This window comes from Salvia miltiorrhiza, chromosome 2 (genome assembly GCF_028751815.1).
Source record: "Salvia miltiorrhiza cultivar Shanhuang (shh) chromosome 2, IMPLAD_Smil_shh, whole genome shotgun sequence".
Classification (NCBI taxonomy): Eukaryota; Viridiplantae; Streptophyta; class Magnoliopsida; order Lamiales; family Lamiaceae; genus Salvia; species Salvia miltiorrhiza.
The window spans coordinates 11997009-12019051 of NC_080388.1; the positions used below are offsets into that span (position 1 = coordinate 11997009).

General features: G+C 39.0%; 1 protein-coding gene and 1 non-coding gene across 3 annotated transcripts; one reads left to right on the forward strand and one right to left on the reverse strand.

The window, feature by feature from the left end:
- The first annotated feature begins 1463 nt into the window (after nucleotides 1-1463).
- On the forward strand, nucleotides 1464-1570 carry LOC131013800 (small nucleolar RNA R71). Its single transcript, XR_009097880.1, has one exon. It is a non-coding gene; the product is annotated as a small nucleolar RNA R71 (small nucleolar RNA).
- A 16751-nt stretch (nucleotides 1571-18321) lies between these two features.
- Nucleotides 18322-21511, reverse strand: LOC131011223 (uncharacterized). Of its 2 annotated transcripts, XM_057939011.1 has the most exons (10): nucleotides 21101-21463; nucleotides 20755-20953; nucleotides 20294-20411; nucleotides 20038-20096; nucleotides 19440-19583; nucleotides 19223-19296; nucleotides 19044-19098; nucleotides 18915-18977; nucleotides 18704-18831; nucleotides 18322-18594 (listed from the first exon to the last, which is right to left on the reverse strand). In XM_057939011.1, exons 3-10 carry the CDS (start codon nucleotides 20337-20339, stop codon nucleotides 18516-18518), a joined length of 648 nt encoding a protein of 215 aa, XP_057794994.1. In that variant the 5' UTR covers nucleotides 20340-20411; nucleotides 20755-20953; nucleotides 21101-21463; the 3' UTR covers nucleotides 18322-18515. The 2 variants fall into 2 exon arrangements, with proteins under 2 accessions (XP_057794994.1, XP_057794993.1); XM_057939010.1 differs by having other exon boundaries at nucleotides 20755-21511.
- Between the last annotated feature and the right edge of the window lie 532 nt (nucleotides 21512-22043).

Genomic DNA, 22043 nt, shown 5'->3' on the forward strand with positions numbered 1-22043 from the left:
AAATAAATTGTTCCACCTGCACTAGGACATCCTCCACAATTCCCATGGGATATGTGATGGAGCGATCTGCCATCTGCAATGCAATAGAGGTAGGCTTGATATCTCCAATCTCCAATCGGTTGAAAATTGAGAGAGGCATTAAATTGATGCTTGCCCCTGAATCACAAAGAACACGTGAGAAATTCTGCCCTACAATCTCACAAGCTATAGTAAAGCTGCCAGGGTCCTTCTGCTTCAATGGTAGCTTCCTTTGTAGCACTGCACTGCATTCCTCGGAAAGATTGATCGTCTCATATTTCCCCAACTTCCGCTTGTTGGAGACTGCGTCCTTGAGGAACTTGGCATAGCCTGGCATATCTCTCAAAGCATCAAGTAAAGAAATGTTGATGTGAAGCTTTGAAAACATCTCCATAAACTTGGCTAACTTCTGATCCATCTTCGGCTTTGCCAGGCTATTCGGGAAGGGTGCTACAGGCTTGTACTCTGGCCTGGGAAACGTAAGAGTTGGAACCGGCTCCTTAACAGCAGAAGAGCTCGAATCCTTTTTAGGGGGAGGCGTCTGTTTCGCTGCAAGCTCCTCCAAGTCATCATCGTCGTCCTCCACTACTTTGCCTTTTCCCTTGTCATTCCTCTGCTCAGTATGATCCCGCTGCTCTGCATCCTCAACTGTAGTATCAACCACCCGTATGGAATGACATTGCTGATTTTGCTGAAATTGTTGATGTTGGCTCTTCGGATTGAACTGAGTGTTGCTAGGAAATTGGCCTGGCTTGTGCTATGCAGCTGCTTGGTTAGCCATCTGACCAACTTGAATCTCCAACATCTGCACCTGCTTAGACAACGCTGAAAAGTTTTGCTCCATGTTGGAGATTTTGGTCCCCATGTTTGCCGAATTTGTCTCCATCCCAGTGACCTTCACCAATACTTGCTTCATCATTTCCTCCATTGAATCTTTCTTTGGTTCATTGATTACTCCTCCACTAGACACAGAAAACCCAGGTGGAGGCTGCACAACACTGTTGGGATTTGAATAGGAAAAATTTGGATGATTCCTATTATTAGGATGATACGGTGGATTTCCGCCCTGATGTCCCTGATAGTTTGGTCTATTGAATTGGTACTGCTGCTGGACAAAATTATCATCTTCAAACTGTGCTACATCGGATGAAATCGGCTGCTGAGGGATTTTGGCTAGCAGTGCTTTTCTCTCCAAGTCATACTGCTTTTGAAGAGCTTCGTATTTCTCCTTAAAATCATCTCTCTCCTCGTTTACAGCTGCAATTCTTCTCGTAGAATTTCTGTCATTCGGCCATTGATAACTGTTGGAGGTCATCTCTTCTATCACACGATAAGCCTCCTTTGTATTTCTATGGAGAAGACATCCACCTGCAGTAGCATCCACCATACTTTTTGTCAGACCAGTCAAACCATTATAAAAGTGAATGATTTGCTGATCCTCCGTAAAACCATGTTGTGGACAGTTCCTGAGCAGCTCACGAAATCTTTCCCAGGCATCATGAATGGTCTCATCTCCTAGCTGGGAAAAGTGAGAAATCTCCGCAATGATTTTCTGAGCTTTAGAAGCAGGAAAGTATTTTGCCAGGAAAGCTCTACACAAATCCTCCCATCCAGTAATAGCACCTCTGTCCAAACTTTTGAACCACTCCTTCGCTCTGTCCCTGAGAGAGAATCCAAACATCTTCATTCTGATGGCATCAGGTGGCACTCCATTCTGCTTAATAGTGTCGCAGATATCTAGAAACTGAGTGATGTGAGCATGCGGATTTTCAGAAGCCGCTCCACTAAACTGTTCAGCTTGCACCATGTTTATCAATCCCGGCTTCAGCTCGAACGTGTTAGCCTGCACAGTTGGTCCCCATCTGCCTCCTTGAAATTGATCAACCCGAGGCTGATACATGTGATTCAGTGGTGGCTCTGGTGGAGAAGTCCGGTTGCGCTCTCTCTCTTCGTCTAGCTGCCTCTGAAGGTGTGTCACGGCTCGCACAAGAGTTTCAAGGTCCATGTTATTCTGTTGCTCTGCCATTACTTGCTTCTTTTTGTCGCGATTGTCTCTTTTGTACTGCTTTTCGATTTCCAAGTTCAAAGGTACTAGATGTTCCTTTCCTTTGGATCTCGTGATCATACACGCCTGAGACAACAAACAAAAACAGAAATTTAAAAACTAAAAATAAAATAAAATAAAAACTTATAACGCCTGAACTAATGCTTAAGTCTAATCAGAAATATTAACGTAAATTCTAAATAGTCCCCGGCAACGGCGCCAAAAAGTTGATCACTAAATTATTAGCAACAAATTACCGCAACTAACACGGTGCAATTGTAGCACAAATTAAGTAACCGAGTATCGTATCCACAGGGACTATTATGACGAATTACTCTAAGTAATCCTAATTACACTCTAGTAATATTCAGGCAAACGAAAGAAGGAAGGTTTAATTAACTTTAAACTAAAACGCAAATAACAATAATTAAAAAGACGTAGGAAAAATTCGAATATTAAAAGACAACTGATCCTAGGGTAGTAAATTCATTAACTAAATCCACATAATAAATCTATTAATCCTATGTACCAGTTTAATCCAGTTATGATGAGAGATCACTTAATTAATCAATCACTCTCGCTAGAGCAGCAACGATCGTAGATTAGTAAATTATCTATCTCCGTTAGGTCTCAAAATAATCTACTAACTCCCAATAGCTCATAAGAATAGCTCCCTATGATCCACCTATCTCCGCTAGGTCACAAGGTTAAAATCATATCATACATTCCTGAATCCGCTAAACAGTTATCTCCGCTAGGTCTCAAACCGAATAGCTAAACATGCAAACTATTGATCAGATAATTCACAAGAAATTAAGCACCAGGAATTATGAATCATAAACTGGAAGGCACAAAGGTATTAACAAATAAAACACATAAATTCAATCAACTATTTACAAACCCTAGAATCAGCTAAAGGAAACTAGCTAGACATAGTAAAATAAAACATAAACATAATTAAAGAGAATGCAATTGTAAAAACTGAATTATATAAAAACCGAATAAAAACGATTGTAGCGACTTGAATCTTCAATCTTGATCCAAGCCTTGAAAACTAGAAAGCTAAAATATTCTAAAGCTAAAACTATAAAACTGAAAATATAAGTCTGGGTGTCGGGGGCTCTCTCGAATAGGTCAAAAGAGGACCTATTTATAAGCTTCAGCTTTCCTTCGGATCACCATGGAAGTTGCCATGCAAAGTAGAATTCTAATGGTAATAGAATCGTGTGAATTAAGGCAACTCTCCAGCTGGATGCGCGCTTCTGGAAAACACTCCTACTCTCGCCAACTTCGCAGCTCTCGCCAAAGGAATGGATGATTTCCCTGACCTCGCCAGAGAAATGGTTTGCCAGCGGAATGATGATCTCTCTGGCATTCGCCAGAGGAACGGGTGATATCTCAGGTACTTCGTCAGCGGAATGGGTCGCCAGCGGAATGTCTTCCGCTCTGGCCTTCCTCCGCTCTGGCAGCGGGGAAGTGAATCCTCTGGCAGCGAGGACTCCTCTGGTGATGACTTCGCTGGCATGACTTCTCTGCTCTGGCGAAGTGATTTCTCTGGCGTGACTTCTCTGCTCTGGCGAAGTGATTTCTCTGGCATGACTTCTTTGCTCTGGCGAAGTGATTTCTCTGGCTTTCGATTCCTCTGGCGCGTCGATTCCTCTGACGCCAGAGGAATGGTGATTTCTCTTCTCTGAAGACCAGAACACCTAGAAAACGCCAAATTCATCCAAAGTTCTCCAAAATTGCATCCTTTCATCTTGAAAGCCTAAATCTCCTGCAAAGCATATAATACACCATAAAACGCACCAAATTCCAGAAGATTAACTTAAAACACGCACAAACAAACCCATAAAAATAGTGTAAATTAAACATAAATCAGGCTACCATTGGTGGAGGTAGGATAAATCACTCGATATCAACATGTTTTCTATACTCATCTTTGAAGTTTCGCATCGGTTGATTCCCTTTTGCTTTGCATTTGCTGCCTGCACAGCTCCAAGAGTCTGAAACTAGGGTCCTCTGAAGTTGAAAGTCTCCGGTGCTCGTTTGCTCGACAACCAGCCCTAGAAGAAACTCCCAACTTGAGACGACAAGAGTTATCCGTGCATTGCAATTGACCTTGCTGCTGAATACGCAAGCGAAACGAGGAGGGTGTCTGAAGTAAAAGAGCCTGTTCTGAAACATTATTTCAGTATAGCTGTTGTAATGTTGCTGATATTTGGTGCAATCTTTAGCCTAATTATAGTAAAGCAACATCAAATCTTGTTACTTCTGTTACTCCCAAGATCAACTTATGCAATGGCAAAACAACATATTTATTCACACATTTTTCACTTCAAAATATGTTGTACAGTGTAAAAGAACATCAGATGGATGCGCACTACTTACAATATCTCATATAGAATGTACAAACCACCCTAGGCATCCACTCTGAAATTAAAAAGAAAAAATGGAAAAGAAAATTGGGGTAAAAATGAAAAATTTTAATTGTATAGAATTACATTTCAAACAGCAGTAATGGTGGTGTTGGACTCATCTTCAACTGGCTTCACATATTTGCCTATCACTTTCTGACGAAATCTTCTTCTCATACGCTTTGATTCTTTCTCTCTCTTGCGAGAGAGGAGAGCAGAGAGAGAAGAGAAGAGCAGAGAGCGAGAGAGCCCAAACCAGCAATTTTTTACAAAAAACATTACTCGGCCCATGTATAGATGGGCTAATATATAGCCCAATAAAATTCGAAATATATTCGCCTCCGTCGGTCCAAAACCCGAATTTAGGATTTTCAATTTAGGGATTATTATCATTGTGCTCGCGCTAAGATAGCGCTGGGAGCTCACGCTTAGGCAGCTTCTAAAACTTAATGCTCGCGGCTAAGGCAGCTCTGGGAGCTCGCGACTTAGGCAGCTCTACAACTTAATGCTCGCGGCTAAGGCAGCTCTGGGAGCTCGCGGCTTAGGCAGCTCTAAAACTTAATGCTCGCGGCTAAGGCAGCTCTGGGAGCTTCGCGCTTAGGCAGCTCTAAAACTTAATGCTCGCGGCTAAGGCAACTCTGGGAGCTCACGCTTAGGCAGCTCTAAAACTTAATGCTCGCGGCTAAGGCAGCTCTGGGAGCTTTGCGCTTAGGCAGCTCTAAATATTTGTCTATTACAGCCGTGTCAACGAACAGCCCCTTTCCCTTAGATTTTAAATTTTTTATCCCTAAAAAATAGGATATAAGAGGTGATGGGGGTATACACCCCCTACTTCCCCCCCTCCCCCCCAGTGTCGTGCGCGTACTTTAGAAGTCAAGCACGATTGTTGAAGACCCGGTAAATAAGACATAAGAAAACCCGATGAATAAATCAAAGAAAACCCAATAAGTAAATCAGAGAAGCCCCAATAAACAAATCAAAAACTATTTTGATAGTAAAAAAATCTTGAAGTGTCAAAGTCTGAAGGAGTATACATTCAGATTTAAACATAATAAATCCCCTCAATAATCCCTTTGCACCAATACAACACTAATTTTTTTTAGTATGCCCAATTTCTGTACACCAACAGCCCAATAATTTTATCTTTCACAAGATCATTCTTTTCAGGCGATTCTATTCACAGCCCCCATTTTACTCTATGTAGCCCCCTAGATAATACTCCCTCTGTCCATGAAAGAACTTCCTAGGAGGGAGTGGCACGGGTTTTAAGAAAAAATATTGTTAAGTATATTGAGAGTGGATAAAAGGTAGTTGAGTGTATTGGTAATGGTGAAAAAGTGTTATAATTAAATTGGGAGTTGTGAAAAGTGAAAAGTAAGAGGATTATAAGTGGTGGGGTATAGTCCAAAAATAGGTAGGAAGTTTTTTTGTGGACGTCCCAAAAAGTAAAGATAGGAAGTTTTTTCGTGGACGGAGAGAGTATAATAATTATAAATTTACTAATTTACCCTCTAAACTATAGCCCTTAAATGAATATAATTCTCTTTTCAATATTGAATACGCGTGTATCGCCCCAAGAAAGCCCCTCTTCTTCTTCCTCAATCTACGCAACTGCCTTCTTCTATTCCAGCGCAAATCTCCAGCGCTGCTTCAATCAACTCCACCAGCGCCTCTCATTTTCTCGAAAAATTGAAGGTAGAGGCGATCGCCGAAAATCGAGGGAGGAGGCGGTGGAAGATTTGGGGATATGGTGGCGCAGGCAGCGAGATTGAACCTACAAGATTCAATGGCGGGCTGCTTCTTACCAGACTTGGCATCAGTTGCTGGGTATAGATCAAGATCTGATACCTTCTCAGCTTGCATGAACACATTCTCATTTCCAATATGGTTCTTTCAGTGGTCCGTTTCCAATATGGTTCTTTGAGGAATTATGAATTGGCACTTTAGACATCTCCTCACATGGTTCTTATGAATTGTCCCATTCATTGTTACTGCATCCTTGAGACTCCAGCGACAGCTTCCTTGAAGCAGCGCATCGATGGAGGTGAGGGAGGATTCGCCGCCTGCATGGTGGTGGTCGAAAAGAGTGGGAAAAGTGGCACCCGGAGGTGGATCAGTTAGTAGGAGTTTGAGTTTCTTTCGCATTCGCAGGTTCAATCTCGCTGCCTGCGCCATCAGATCCCCAAATCTTCCACCGCTTCCTCCCTTGATTTCCGGCGATGGCCTCTGCCTTCAAATTTTCAAGAAAATGAGAGGCGCTGGTGGTGTTGATTGAAACGGCGCCGGCGACTTGCGCTGGAATAGAAGAAAGCAGTTGTATAGATTGAGGAAGAAGAAGATGGCCTTTCTTGGGGCTATACACGCATATTCAATATTGAAAATAATTATATTTCATTTAAGGGCTATACTTTAAATGGTAAATTAGTAAATTTATAATTATTATATTATTAAGGGGCTACATAGAGTAAAATGGGGGCTGTGAATAGAATCACCCTTCTTTTCAGTCAATGCTGCAACATACTCAATGAAAAATCGGCCCGCGAGAAGGCCCGGCAGGGCTGAAAAAACTGCAGCGTGGGGAGACCCGACAGAGCTGAAAATGCATCCCAAGGAGCCCGAGAAGGGTTGGAAAAATCTGGTCCCAAGAGGTCTCGATCAGCGCTGAAAATCCGCGGCATAAAGAGACCCGGCAGAGCTGGAAATGTGCCCCGAGGAGCCCTAAGCAGGGCTGAAAAATTTGGTCCCGAGAAATGACCCGGAAGAGCTAAAAATGCACCCGAGCAGGGCTGAAAAACCGGTGCCAAGAAGTGACCCGGCGGGGCTGAAAACCTGTTGCGTGGGAAGACCCGGCAGAGCTGAAAAATGCGTCCCGGGGAGGGCTGAAAAGCCTGTGTCGAGAGGTGTCCCGGCAGGGCTGGAAACGTGACACCCGAACAGGGCTGATAAAGTTGATGTTGAGAAGTGACCCGGCGGGGCTGAAAATGCACACGAGCAGGGCTGGAGATGTTCATCCAGAGCAGCCAGTCAGGGTTGGAAACGTGACACCCGAATAGGGCTGAAAAAGTTGATGTTGAGAAGTGACCCGGGGCTGAAAATACACCCGAGCAGGGCTGGAGATGTTCACCCAGAGCAGCCGGTCAAGGCTGGAAACGTGACACCCGAATAAGGCTGAAAAAGTTGATGTCAAGAAGTGACCCGGCGGGGCTGAAAATGCACCCGAGCAGGGCTGAAAAGCCTCGCTGCATGAATGGACCCGGCAGGGCTGGAAGCCTGCTGCACGTGAAGAATCGGCGGGGCTGCGCGAGAATACCCGATAGACCTGTAAAGCTGCTACGTGAGGATACCCAACAGCGCTGAAATGCGCCTTCCTCTGAGCTCCGTGACGAGCAGCGCTGAAAATATAGGTTCCTCATACTCTTTGCTAACATCCCTGCTCTTCAAGAAATCCACAGCTGGGCAAGCTATAAGAAAGAAGGGTTGGAAATCCACTTTGAAGTCCCGGCGATTTCCCCAATGCGTCGAGAAATCTCGAGCAAGGTTGTCCCGGCCTCAACCCCCAATTGCCCCATTCTTGCCCATCCCTGTTGTATACCCATCTCCCGAGTTGGCCTCAACCCCCATACTGCAAAATTAAAGTACCAAGCTCATTTTTCGTCCAGCCTCTCTGATTCCCCTCTCTTGGTTATTGTGTATCTGACAGAGCTGAATCAACTGAGCTTAAACGTTTCAGTCCATGGCTAGTCCCAAATATGATAGATCAATTTCCAGAGTTGAATCCCAACCCGGACAGAGATGAAAGTCATGCAGCCCAATCTTGAACCCAAAGAGTTCTCAAGTAGCATGTGAATTGATGTTTCAAGGTTGTATATTCTTCGTTATCCTCAGCTCTGCTCTAAACTGCTCTGCTGAAATGGAAATTTTATTGAAAAAAGAAGATCTAAAAAAACCTTGAAAGCACAGGCGCAAACAAGGGGTTGAGCCTCAGAAAAGAGAGCTCAAGAAAAAGAAAAAACAACAAGCCCTCCCAAAAGGGAGCAAAACACGTAAACGAGAAAACAGCAACCAAAACAACGCCCCCAAAATAAGAGAAAAAGCCGGAAGCCGTCGACAGACGAACAACACAACCTCCACACGGGAACAACAGCAACGCTTGCGGGGGCAGAGCAGCGCTTCGGGGCAGGAAATCTTTGTGTTTTACCTTTTTTGTCAGTTAAATTATGAGTTATAATTTCAAATTTAACTTCTCTTTCCCCGACAATATTGAGACATACTCCTTCCATCCACGAAATGAGTACCTATTTGTGGACGGCACAGATTTTAAGAAATGTATGGAGTGTAGTGTGAATAGTTTAAGGGTCACACTTTTGAGTGTATTAATTAAAGAGATGTGTGGGGTACTCATTTCATGGACGGACGAAAAAGGAAATATGGGTATTCATTTCGTGGACGGACGAAAAAGGAAATATGGGTACTCATTTCGTGGACGGACGAAAAAGGAAATATGGGTACTCATTTCGTGGACGGAGGGAGTAGTTATCATTACTAAACATCAATGTGATGTATATCTGGATTCATTACTCAACGATGAATAACACCAGAAACATGCATCATCCAAATAGACTTGAGTTGTCTATAGAAATCAATTAAGACAGCGTGTGGTATCGAATTCGAAATGGTATGAAATTCAACAAAGTTTTCGTGTACATCCCAAACTGTAGATACAATCTCAAGCAAACAATAGTACAAGAATACAAAAGAAATTTGAGGACTAGCTAGTTTGACACTTAAATAAAGAATAACAAATCAATCACATATACAAACATCATATATGGCAGTTGGTACAACACATGGACGACGACGACGACGATGACGACGGGGCTTCTTTTTCCGGTCAGGCTTCGGCGGCTCAGTTGCTGCTGGGGCTGGTTCTTCTGCTTTGGGCGGCTCTTCAGCTTTCTCACTCGCCAGGGCTGACCAAGGCCGCCAGAGCGCTAGAGCTGACAATCATTCCAGATTTGCCTACGTCTCCAGAGCTGACAATCATTCCAAATCTGCCTACGTCTCCAGAGCTAACAATCATTCCACATCTGACAATCAATTGTACCGATGACCACTACAATAGTGTATGGTACTCCATTTTACTATTTTTACGTTATAATTTCATAATAGTTAATATTAAATAATTAAAATATTGTTGGAATTCTCATTGGTATTGAAACCTTCACAAATAAAATATTCAATGTACGATGCATCGCAACGCGCTGCCAACGCACAATATGTATACTAATATTACGATACTACATATATATCAAATTTATCGATTGTATGTGAATTGTACTTTGTATAAGTATTGAATTGTATTTATTTAAATATTTAATTTAAGTATTTGATTAGTTCAAGGATATATCATATATATCTTGAATCTTATAAGAAAAGAAAACAACCCAATCGTGAGCAATCTTTTCATGCTCAAATGTTATATGAGGCATTCTTGCGTGCTCCCGGGTCAAATCTGACCCGGTCACTCGCCAAAGTAGATTTCCACTGCCAGAGCTGACAAGACCGCCAGAGCTTACAAGACCGCCAAAGCTTGCAAGACCGACAGAGCTGGCAATCACTCACCTACGTCGCCAGAGCTGGCAATCGCTTGCAAGGCCGCCAGCGCTGGCAATCACTCGCCAGAGCTGCCGAGACTTGCCCGTTGCACTTGTTCGTCCGAGGCCCCTTTACAGCTTTTCACTCCCTTTCCAGCTTTTCACTCCCTTTCCAACCTTTCATTCCCTTTCCATCGTGCTCCAGCCTTTCATTCCCTTTCCACCTGTTATCGAGCGAATCATCTCATAGGCAAAAACACTTCTTTCCTTTCTCTCTCGGGAAGCAAGAACAAAAGGAAAAACTGGAGATTAAATAATATAGATAGTGTAATTTACTAACAACAATAGTATCATTATAGGATTAAATAGTATAATTTAATAATAGAATTAGTATTGTTATACATAATTAAAAGTGTAATTCAAATAAAAATATAATAGTATCATTTAATGATATAGATAGTGTAATTTACTAACAACAATAGTATCATTATAGGATTAAATAGTACTCCCTCCGTCCGCCAAAAGTATTCCACAATTACTATATTTGGCGTGCGCAAAAAGTATTCCACTTTCCTTTTTAAGCCATGGTCCCACCATCCACCTTTATATTTTATCCTTACAAACACTCTTTATTTACAAAAAACCCACCCCAAATTCAATCTCAACCACACATCTCATAAAGTGGTGGGACCCTTTCTCCACTACATCAATATCATCACACATTTTATTAAACTCCGTGCCCGGCCAAAGTGGAATACTTTTGACGGACGGAGGGAGTATAATTTAATAATAGAATTAGTATTGTTATACATAATTAAAAAGAAACTAAGAAAGAAACTATGTAAAGAAGGAAAAGAAACTAAAAAAAGAAGAATAAGAAGTTGAAATGCACTGAATTAAGAAAGAAACTATGTAAAGAAGGAAAAGAAATTAAGTAAAGAAGAAGAAAGTGGAAATGCGCTGAAGGATAAGAATCGAACTCGCAACCTCAAAAATATAGGAATGCATCCAAACCAACTGAGCTAATTGCTCAATTGGTAAATGCTCTATGCCGTTTAATAAATATTCTATCGTTACGAATCCGGGTCAGATTTGACCCGGGAGCACGCAAGAATTTGTGATAATATATTTCGTGATATAGTGCTTTTATTTTTGGCCTTTTTTTATTTAAGGAAAATGGCTGGCCACTTTCCTTAAAATATCTCTATTTGCAATTTACGTGGAAAAAATAGAACCGTAGGTGATATATCAATTGTTTAACGGTATGTATATAAAGTAAAAGAGAAAAAAGAAATGGATATCTTCTTTTTTTATTCAAATGTTTATTGTTTTTAGTGATCATGTATATCAACTTTTCGCCTTTTATTATTGTATTATTATTTGGTATACTAAGAAATTTGTAATCTATATATATCCGCTAACGAGTGTCCAAAAAATAAATCTTTAACTCTTCCTAAAATACATTGGTGGCTTGAAATCCATGAGCTATCTGTGAGAATTCTTACCCAAACTACTAATTAGTTCGCTCAATAAAGCTTTTTTGGCCATCACAAGGAGTATCATTTATGTTTTTATATTTTATTTAGAGAAATCACTATAGTATGATTTAATGCTGCGGTACACCAAATTCATCAAGTACATGAGTCACGACTCATTATTTACTTGTGTGTAATATCTATAAGTATCTTGATATTATTTTAACATTAAATTCGTACACATGAGGTTTGTACTTTTAAGAAGACCACAAGCAACCAAAATGATACTACTATTTTTTTTCAGCTTCCTCAACTGCTCAATCGGACAATCGGATACGTTTGTCTATGTGGCTCGATAAATACTGAAAAAAGTATCTTCCAGTTTCAGTTTTCTCACTTTTATCAGAATTCAGATTTTTTATATTTTTAACACAGGTATTTTGGAGGACCATGAAAGGGACCAGCTACATGTACATTACCTCCACATCATAAATAATTAAAGTGTTAATATATATTAGTAGCCTAAAATATAAAAACAATTTAAAAAAAAGCCACAACTATAAAACTATAGTAAAAGTAGCCATTTTCTAGTGAAAAGACAAGTATATCCTCAGTGGGGCCCACAAATCCCTCTCTCTCTCCTCTCCTCTATCTCTCTCTCTCGATTTTTTCGTGCTTTCAAATTTATTTTGTTCCTCTATCTCTCACTCTCACTCAGCTCTCTCTCGCTCAAACTCTCTCCATCGCCAAGCTCCAGCCGCCGCCGCCAACTTCCACCGCTGCTGTCGAACTCGCCGATCACCATCAGCCGCCTCTTGCCGGCACAACAGCAGCTCCTTCAAGACAGCAGCAGCCGAGCAGCAGCAGGAGCTGGGAGTCGTAGCAGCTGCTGTCAGCAGAACACGAGAGCAGTAGCCGCGCGCCGCCCCCGTCGCGCCGCCGCCTCGCCTATTCGCGCCATCACCGTGGAACACCACCACCCCTCCCTCCTTTTCCAGCTCCAAGCTCCCTCTCCGATCATATCTTAACAGCAACCGTTAAAGCAGGATAGCAGCTGTTCTGCTTAATCACGTCGCCACTCCAAACTCGCCAATAGAGCTCCGCCGGCCACCGTCGTCGTCGCCATCCTCGCACAATCAGCCGAGAAATCCGTGGAACAGAAAGGGAAACGCTGAGAAAAGCCCCATGTTCTCTCGCTGAAATTAGAACAGAAGCACGAGTGGGCCCTCTTTGCCGGTTTATTTCGTCGCCGACCGGCCACGAGGCTGCAAACCGAGAACGCGTAGCCCTTCACCTATCTACAGGCTACCACCACCAACAATCGAAATGCTCAAACACTCTCTACATCTCCCAAACCAATAGCCGCAATATCCTCCGGCGAAACGACGTTAGTGAACGATCTCAAGAACGTTTCATCTCGTTCTTGCTCTCTCTCACGATCGCCTCGTCTCCTGCGACGGCTAGAGAGCAGGCCTTTTGCCGCTGGACACCGTTCACTCTTTCTCTTCGGCCCTCACAGTCTAGAATTCAAGGAAACAACCCTCTTTTCCTTCGTTTATTCACTTTAAAGTGAATAAAGGCTCTTGCGAACTCTCGTCGTTCGCCAAGTTAAACGCCGGGTAGCCTTCTATGATTTATAATTATAGATATTCGGCGATTAAGCGAAACTCGTGGAATCATACGAGTTGGAGACGATCGGAATTCATCGTTTGCTTACGAGGCTAGGTAAGCATGGAAATGAAATATATCTTTTATTTTATTTTATTTTGCAAAGTTATTTGAATGGTAAACTTTGCATGGGAGTAAAGAAATGATTATTATATATTTATATGCTATATATATATAATTATTATTGAAATTCGTAAAATGGTGGTGAGACGATTTTCAAATTATAATTGTTAAGTCATTTAAGAATTATTGATTTCTAAGTTTTCAATAAACGAGGAGTGTCTTGATGAGAGAAGAATGATTTGTATAAAGAAATTGTTTAAGATATGGATAAGATGAGATGGGATACGATTGTCACAAGACAAGTCTATCCTATTTGGAGTTTAATGTCTCATGGATTGATAGAATAAGACATGTGTTAAGCAGGAGAAACACGATTAAATTGTGGATGGATGGATTATTGGAGCTTTTGTTGGTTGTAGGATGAAATTGTGCTTAAATTATGTAATCGTGTACTATTTGTGTACTGAATAACCAGGTTTTGTGTACAATTTCGTGCACTTGATAACTATGGATGATGTCAGGTTTCGTGTACGTCTTTGTGTTCTAATTTATAGATTTCGTGTACTATTCGTGTACTGAAGAAATAAGTTTTGTGTATGACTTCGTGTACTTGATATTAATAAATAATAACAGCTTTCGTGTACTGTTTCGTGTTTATGTTTATAGGTTTCGTGTACTGTTTCGTGTATCTGTTTACAGGTATTGTGTACTATTTTGTGCACTTGGGATAACCAGGTTTCGTGTACTATGTCGTGTATTGAAGAACATGTTCAAGTGTGCACGGGATATTGTACACGACTATGATATTTTGAACACGGCACTAGACACGAAATCAAATAACATACTTTTAAATGATTTGGCATCGATATGGATGTTAAGATTTTCATTTTCATTGAGAATTATGCTTCAAATCTCAAAATAAACTTACTTAACACGATTTTATTGAATTCTCTATTAAATTAGTATATATAAAACTTAAAACTTACAACTTTGTAAGAGAATGTACATAAATATTAATGAAGTAACTTAAGATTTATACGAATAATAAGTTATATTGTTGTTTTAAAGACATTCTTAGTAAAAATTATGAAAACTACTCAATTGGCTCATTGTACCAATTTATAATGATCGATCAATTCAAAAATCGATCTAAAATCAAGCATCTTATACGGTGCACGAGATTAGGGTACACGAATCATTCGTGCAGTGCAGTGGTTCGTGCAGTGATTCGTGTACCCTAAGGATTCGTGTACCCTAATCTCGTGCACCGTATAGGATGACTGATTTTAGATCGATTTTTTAATTGATCGATTATTATAAATTGATGCATTGAGCCAATTGAGTAGTTTTCATAATCTTTACTAAGAATGTCTTTAAAACAACAATATGACTTACTATTAGTATAAATCTTAAGTTACTTCATTAATAGTTACGTACATTCTCTTACAAAGTTGTAAGTTTTAAGTTTCACTAAATTAATAGAGAATTCAATAAAATTGTGTTAAGTAAGTTTATTTTGAGATTTGAAGCATAATTCTCAATGAAAATGAAAATGTTAACATCCATATCGATGCCAAATCATTTAAAAGTATGTTATTTGATTTCGTGTCTAGTGTTGTGTTCAAAAGATTATGGTCGTGTACAATATCTCGTGCACACTTGAACATGTTCTTCAATACACGACATAGTACACGAAACCTGGTTATCCCAAGTGCACAAAATAGTACACAATACCTGTAAATAGAAACACGAAACAGTACGAAACCTATAAACATAAACACGAAACAGTACACGAAAGCTGTTATTATTTATTAATATCAAGTACACGAAGTCATACACAAAACCTATTTCTTCAGTATACGAATAGTACACGAAATATATAAATCAGATTTAGTAACTGTTCAAAAGGACCAACTAAAAACTTGTGTATGACAAATGGGATGCTTGATTTTAGATCGATTTTTGAATTAATCGATCATTATAAATTTTTAGAAGAATTAGAATCTCTAAATTAGTGGAAACAAATTTAGGATTATTTTTAGGAGAATTAAAATCTCTAAATTCGTGGAAACAAATCTAGGATTATTTTAGAAGAATCTCTAAATTAGTGAAAACAAATCTAGGATTATTTAAAGATAATCTCTAAATTAGAGGAGACAAAACTAGGATGATTTTTGGAGAATCTCTAAATTAGTGAAAACAACATAATTGTCGAACAAAAAATAAAAAAATTATTAAAAAAAACATAATTTTCGAATATAAATAAACAAAATTTTAGAAAAAAATATTATTTCCGAAACAATAAAAAAATAATATATGAAAACAAAGCTATGATTATTTTTAAAAGAATCCCTAAATATGTGGAAACAAATAAATAAAACATAAATTTTGAAAAGAAATAATTTAATCTTCAAAAAAAATATTAATTTCGAAAAAAATAATAGCAGGAAATAAATCTAGAATTATTTTAACAAGAAACACAAAATTATTGGTAACAAATCAATAATAATATTTTGAAACAAATAAATAAAAAATCATATAGACATCGAAATATATGATTTATATAATTTTAGGAAATAAAAAACCGAAAAATAAGGCAACAAAAAAACGATAAATAAGGAAACAGAAAAAACTTAAATATTAAAACATAATTGTCGAAAAAGAAAATTAATCTTCAAAAAAAAATATTAATTTCAAAAAAACAATTTAATTTCGAAAAATAAATGATAATATTTTGAAACAAATAAATAAATAAAATCAGAAATAAAAAATAATATAAAATTCGAATTATTATAAGATTTATAAGAATAATTTTCGAAAACAAAAAATAGAAAATTAAAACAGCCAAAAAACGGAAATAAAGGGAAAAAAAGTCAACTATTGATAAAGAAGATAAACGAAAATTAAGCCTAATCTAAGGGAAGTAATTAATGGAGGATAATTATGTAAAACACCAAAATCATAAAAAACCCAACTCCTCTTAATAGTAATATCCCTTCAAACCACCAAAAATCTTTATTATTTATTTAATATATTATAGTTATATTATTTGTGGTCCCCATTGAGGATATGTTTGTCTTTTTACTACAAAATGGCTACTTTTACTATAATTTTATACTTGTGGCTCTATTGAATATATTATTTATTTTATAGGTTAAATATAAATTTCCCCCATAATTAAATATCACGCAGATTGTTTGCGATTTTAAAATCTCATGAGATACAAAATGTATTATAGTGTTATGTGGGTGAAAGAATAGGTTTAGCGCTCCTTTGGTTCAAATAGATGAATGGAAAGGGCATGTAATCAAATAAAAGAGTGAATGATACCAATAACTATTACTTTTATTAAGTGTTTGATTTAACAATGAAAATGAATTATTAATAATGAATTCTCCTTCTTCTGTTTCCCCTCTATTTTGAGGGATAACAAATTGGGTGGTCGGATTACCCTCAAATATGAATAATGGTTAACCCGCGCGCAAACCCAAATCCAACCCGAATTTGATCCGCCTTAATTAAGGGCAAAATAATTCTAAAATGGAAAAAATGACCTGATTTTGTATTTTTTTTAATTAGTGGCCAAAAGTTGTGTTTCCTTCTTCAAAACGGCCATGTGAGTATATTGTTTCTTGGGCAAATAGCGTCAGAATCCATGTAGTTTCACCCGTTTCGTATTTTTCCCATGACCTAAAAATTTCTCGTTAAAATTCATGACCGTTGCTCCAATTATCGTTTTTCCCTTAGTGACGTTTTCCGGCCATTAATTAGATGACGTGGCACCAACGTGGTACACTTATGCTGAGTAGCTTAATTAGAAGCTAAACGACGTCATTTTGCGTCTAACCTAATAGCATCAAAATCCCTGAAGTTTGGCACGATTCTCGTTTTTCCCTTGATCTTAAAATCTCGCGTGAAGGAACTACAGAGCAACACCAACATATTCTCCGACGCCCGGACGTCCGTTGGGTTGGAAACGAGAACGGATCCGCCAAAAACTCTGCAACAATTTAAAGCAGCGATCAACACTATCTTATACGTCTTCCATACTGTATAAAAACCCTAGTATAGGGAGATAGGGAGAGAGAAAAGGACTAGTGATGGGTCCATTGTCCTCATCACGAATTGAAAACCACAATTCCATGGCCATGGCCACATACTATTCGAGCGTCGGGGTGACAGTTGATTGATGATGAGCAAGACATGATAATTTTATGTCTTCAATGCCTGACAATGGTTTGGGGATTTTTTTGGTGAAAACCCCCTAATTTCAATTTGATTTCATTTAATCCCCAAAGAAAATATAAAACGACGTTTTATATTATGAATTAAACATTGTCGTTCATTTCGCCGGAAAATTAGCCTACGTGGATTTTCGATTGCCATGTCAGCATTTTATGGGAAAATTAATATTCGGGATTAAGTTCATGGATTTTAACGAGAAATTTTTAGGTCATGGGAAAAATGCGAAACGGACGAAACTACATGAATTTTAACGCTATTCACCCTTGTTTCTTTTACAAAAGTGTTACTACTAAATACTAATAACATTTCCAATGAAGGGAGGCATTGCGCATCCTCAAGAATTGACTATTGGGGGTGTAGATTGTGTTGTGGGAAGGTATTTTGAGGAGAGATGCTACCACCTCCTCTGGAATTAGCAGAAAGTGGTAGAAATTATATATAAGGCCAATTCAGGCACCACAATATTATTGTAAGAATGTTGTAATATTATCAATTAGTCAAAAATTAATAAAATGACATTATTTTTAAAAAAATGATCAACCGTTAGTTACAAAATATGATATTTTCCCAAAAGTTAATCATTGTTGACAAGTTTCAATTGGATCATTTTACTGCGAACATCAACCACCAAACTTCTGAAGGGCGTTCGACCCACATAAGCAACTCAGCTGGAAAATCCTCGGCATATAATGCTACAAAATTGAAAAAAATAAAACAAAAACTTCTGTACCTATCTAACTAGGAAGTCTTGAGACAAACCGAGAAGCTGCATAAGTGAGCAATTTTGTGGCATTACTGTGTTTGATAGATCAAATTTCACTCACTGATATATGTATGTATAATGTATGTTCTTCTAAAATTTCTAAATATCGATGAACTCGAGAAGAGCTTCTCGATGTTTTAGTACACAAATCAACTTTGCCATGATTGAGAACATTTACCTCCTAACAAGACTTGCACAAGCATAATGTCAGCACCTTCTATCGCGCTCGATTTACTGCAGCTCGTAAGTGGAGAAACTGAATCCTGATCTTCCAACATTAGTCGACTTCAGTTCCAACTTTTGAAAAGGGCTGCGAAATAATATGATTACCACATCAATCACTCATTATACAAATGTGACTTGCAATTTTACATGAAGAAAGCCGGTGAATATGTATAAAGCAAATTCATGGAAGCTACCTGCTGTTAGGATCATAATAGAATCCATTGATAGACCCATCACTACAGGAGAAGCAGACATAGTAGAAGCCAGCGATTGTCAGTCCACAATCAGTTCCAACATTGACAAAGTGTTGCTCCTTCCACCTCTGTCCAAATCGAAAAGGGTGAAGTTAGGGAAAAGTATCATGAAATTCGAATAAGAGAGGAAGTACAGAATCAACGCTATTACCATGAATATATAAGGATAGTTGCTCAAGTCCAAAGACTTCCCTCCATCAGCTTCCACTTTGGGCTGCAAAACGAGAACATAGATAAGATTATGTAAATTCTAATCAAAGTAAAAGCACATAATACTTACCAGTAGTGGTGGAAAGGATGGAAATTTTGTCCAGTGCTTAATGTCGTCTTCTCGCCTGTTCATAGTCACCAAGTTCGAGTCAGTTACAGTTGTGCACATAGTTTTTCAAACATAAATCCACTGTTGTAACTCTTAGAACTTTCGGGTCTGCAGTGAACAAGAAGGATTACATGACTTACGTTGCTCCCCACTTTCCAGTGTAGAATGTATAGTTCTTGGTGTCAACAATCTCCCCCTCCCAAAACGTAACAACCTAAGACAACCATAACCAAGTATAAGTAAACAACAGCCCGTCAGCAGTTAGAACATAATTCAAAGCTGAGATATAATATGCATAGTCGCAAATCTTCTCATCTTACAAAGAGAAACCACTAAATTGAGTGATTGGGTTCTTACTGGAGTGTCTGCCATGGGAACATTCAGAGCTTCCATTGTGCCACATAGATATCCATGATCATGGTCATAACCCTGGATTCGTACATTCACTCTCCAAGCTTCATCTTTCTGTAGACTCGAAACATTCTGAGTCCCCGAGAAAGCCTGTGATGAAGTACAAGGTTTATGCAAAAGACGAACAGCTCCTGTCCCCATTTATCTCATGCACTTGATTGAGCTGGTATAAGCAAAAGACGACGCAGTGTTTCCTAACCCCATTTATCTCATACACTTCATGATCACTATATATATTGCAAAAACATCAACTCTTGCATGAGCTGCACCTAATCTCTTGACTCAAGACAGTGCTAGCTCAATCAAACTTCAGTTTTTCTAGAGTTAGGTAAACATCAAACAAGGAGTTCTAAAAATGTGATCTCTCATCCCAATTCTCTTTTATGGATATGTTAATACACAATTGTGCAACAAAGCTTTGGAAATAGTTTCTACACTTCCCAGTCACTAACTGCTAGTGATTGTGAGCTCTTCCATAACCAATTACTGCCAAGTAAATACACAAATAAAAGAAACATAGATATTCAAGGAAAGCAGATGCTACCTGTCCAACACTTAAAAGTGTACAGGGCTGGGGCATCATAGTATTTCCAGTAGTTGCACCTTCAAAATCACAGTAGACTTTTATGCTGAGTATCATATAAATTTAAAATTCACATTTACTCCTATCATGTCAACTCTCATCATTCTTCAAACGCGCGCACACAACTAAAATAAAAGAAGGTTTCTCAATTCACTACAAAAAGGCGCGAAAGAAGAGCTGACAAAAAAAATTATGGGAAAAAAACTCGATTGAGCACCTGGAACTTCAGATGGAGAAGAAGTCTCCACCATTCTCACCGGCATTTTGCAATTTCGTTGACTCGATCGAATTGAAGAAATTTGTCGATACTTCAAAAATCACAATTTGTCTCAGATCTGCAACAGCAACAAAAAAGAGCATGAATGAAACTCTTAGATATATATATTCATGATTTATAGGAAACATAGATTGTAGATGTATTTTTGTAATAAGTTGGCATCAAAGATTTTGTATTTTTGTATTTTTGCAGTATTTATCAACTGATTCTGTATTTTTGTTGTTTTTGTATTTAACTGATTCTGTAAATCATTTGCACATCAAAATAGTGCAAATGGGAAAGAACATAACTTAGAAACCTAAAATTTATTGAAATAAAAGCAATTTTTTTTTTTTTTTGCAGAAAATAGAAACAAAATATGTAATTTGTACGAGAATTTCGAAAAGAGAACAGGGGCGCACCTTCTTTTCTTCGACAGCAGGGGCAGTTGCAGCGGCGCCTGTAGCACCGCCAGTAGGAGCGCAACTGCGACGAGAGCAGCAACTACAACGGCAGCACCGCCACCACCGGATCCAATGTTCACGATGAAATCCTCAATGTTCTTCTTCTCGCATGGCTTGGCGAAGAGACTCGCCGCGGCAGCGAGATGGTGGTCACGGCCTGTGATTTTGAAGGTGCGAGGGGCGGCGAGATGGTGGTCACAGCAGCGACAACAATTAGGGAGTGAAGGGAGTTTGGGTGTTAAGGATTTCAAGTTTTAGGTTTTTTTAATTAGCATTGTAATTGAATAAAATTGAGATAGAAAACCTCGGGTAGCAAAACGAGAGGTAGCAAGGCCGAAAATTACAGGTGGATGGAATGGAGATGGTGACTGCGGCGGCGGCGTAGCGACGGAGGCGGCGCTGCATGTGCAGCCTTGCCGTGCGCGCTGACTGCTAGAAGGGGGTAGACAGGGAGCGAGAGGCGAGACGGAGGAGATGCCTTTGGCGGCGGTGGTCGAGGGCGGCGCCCTTCGCCGGAGGAGGAAGCGGTGGGGGGATGTGTGTGCGTATCTGTGACTGTGAGATTGAGAGAGAATGAGAGATACGAGGAGAGAGAGGAGACCGATTGTATATGAGAGAGAAAGAGAGAGATTTGTTAGTTTGGGCTTGATTTTACTTATCAAAGTTGGGCCATTTTTTTAATTTGAGACATGGTCTTTATAAGAAAAGAACAGTGTTGATGAAGAAAAAGAAAAGAAAAGGGAGATTCTATTCATAGCCCCCATTTTACTCCACTTAGCCTCCAACTGAATAAAATATTAAAAATATTAATTTGCCCTTATAACTCCAGTTTAATTTATATATAACATCGTCAGTTGTAGCCTCTCAAAATATGAACAGAAAATAAGTTGAGATTAATTACAAATTCTTCCATTTTTCGTCCAAAAACGATGAATTCGTCCATTGACAACAAAAACATTAAAAATGTGGCTGAGGGAGAACGATTCTTCGAATAATTCAGAAGATGACTCTTGAAAAAAAAAATACTCATCAACAACCTCGAATAACACTCCACTACCAGGAAAATCGAAGATGTTGGTGGAAGAAGAGGAGAACGCCGCTAAGCTCAAAATTCTCGATTAATTTTTGAAGGCCAAATGCCTTATGAATTGTGAAGTTTCCCTTATACTTGAACATAAATATGAGCAGCTTCAGCAGATGGCCAATGATCCGTTGAATCAAATGTCTCGGGTGTTTGAGAAATCACT

Bases quoted from the DNA above. Each gene is read 5' to 3' on its own strand.
- LOC131011223 (XM_057939010.1), bottom strand. From the start codon at position 20,339: ATGCCGGTGAGAATGGTGGAGACTTCTTCTCCATCTGAAGTTCCAG. The intron at 19,584-20,037 runs GTAGCATCTGCT...ACTTCATCACAG, and splicing joins CACTTTTAAGTGTTGGACAG to GCTTTCTCGGGGACTCAGAA. The intron at 18,978-19,043 runs GTAAGTATTATG...CTCGTTTTGCAG, and splicing joins CATCCTTTCCACCACTACTG to CCCAAAGTGGAAGCTGATGG.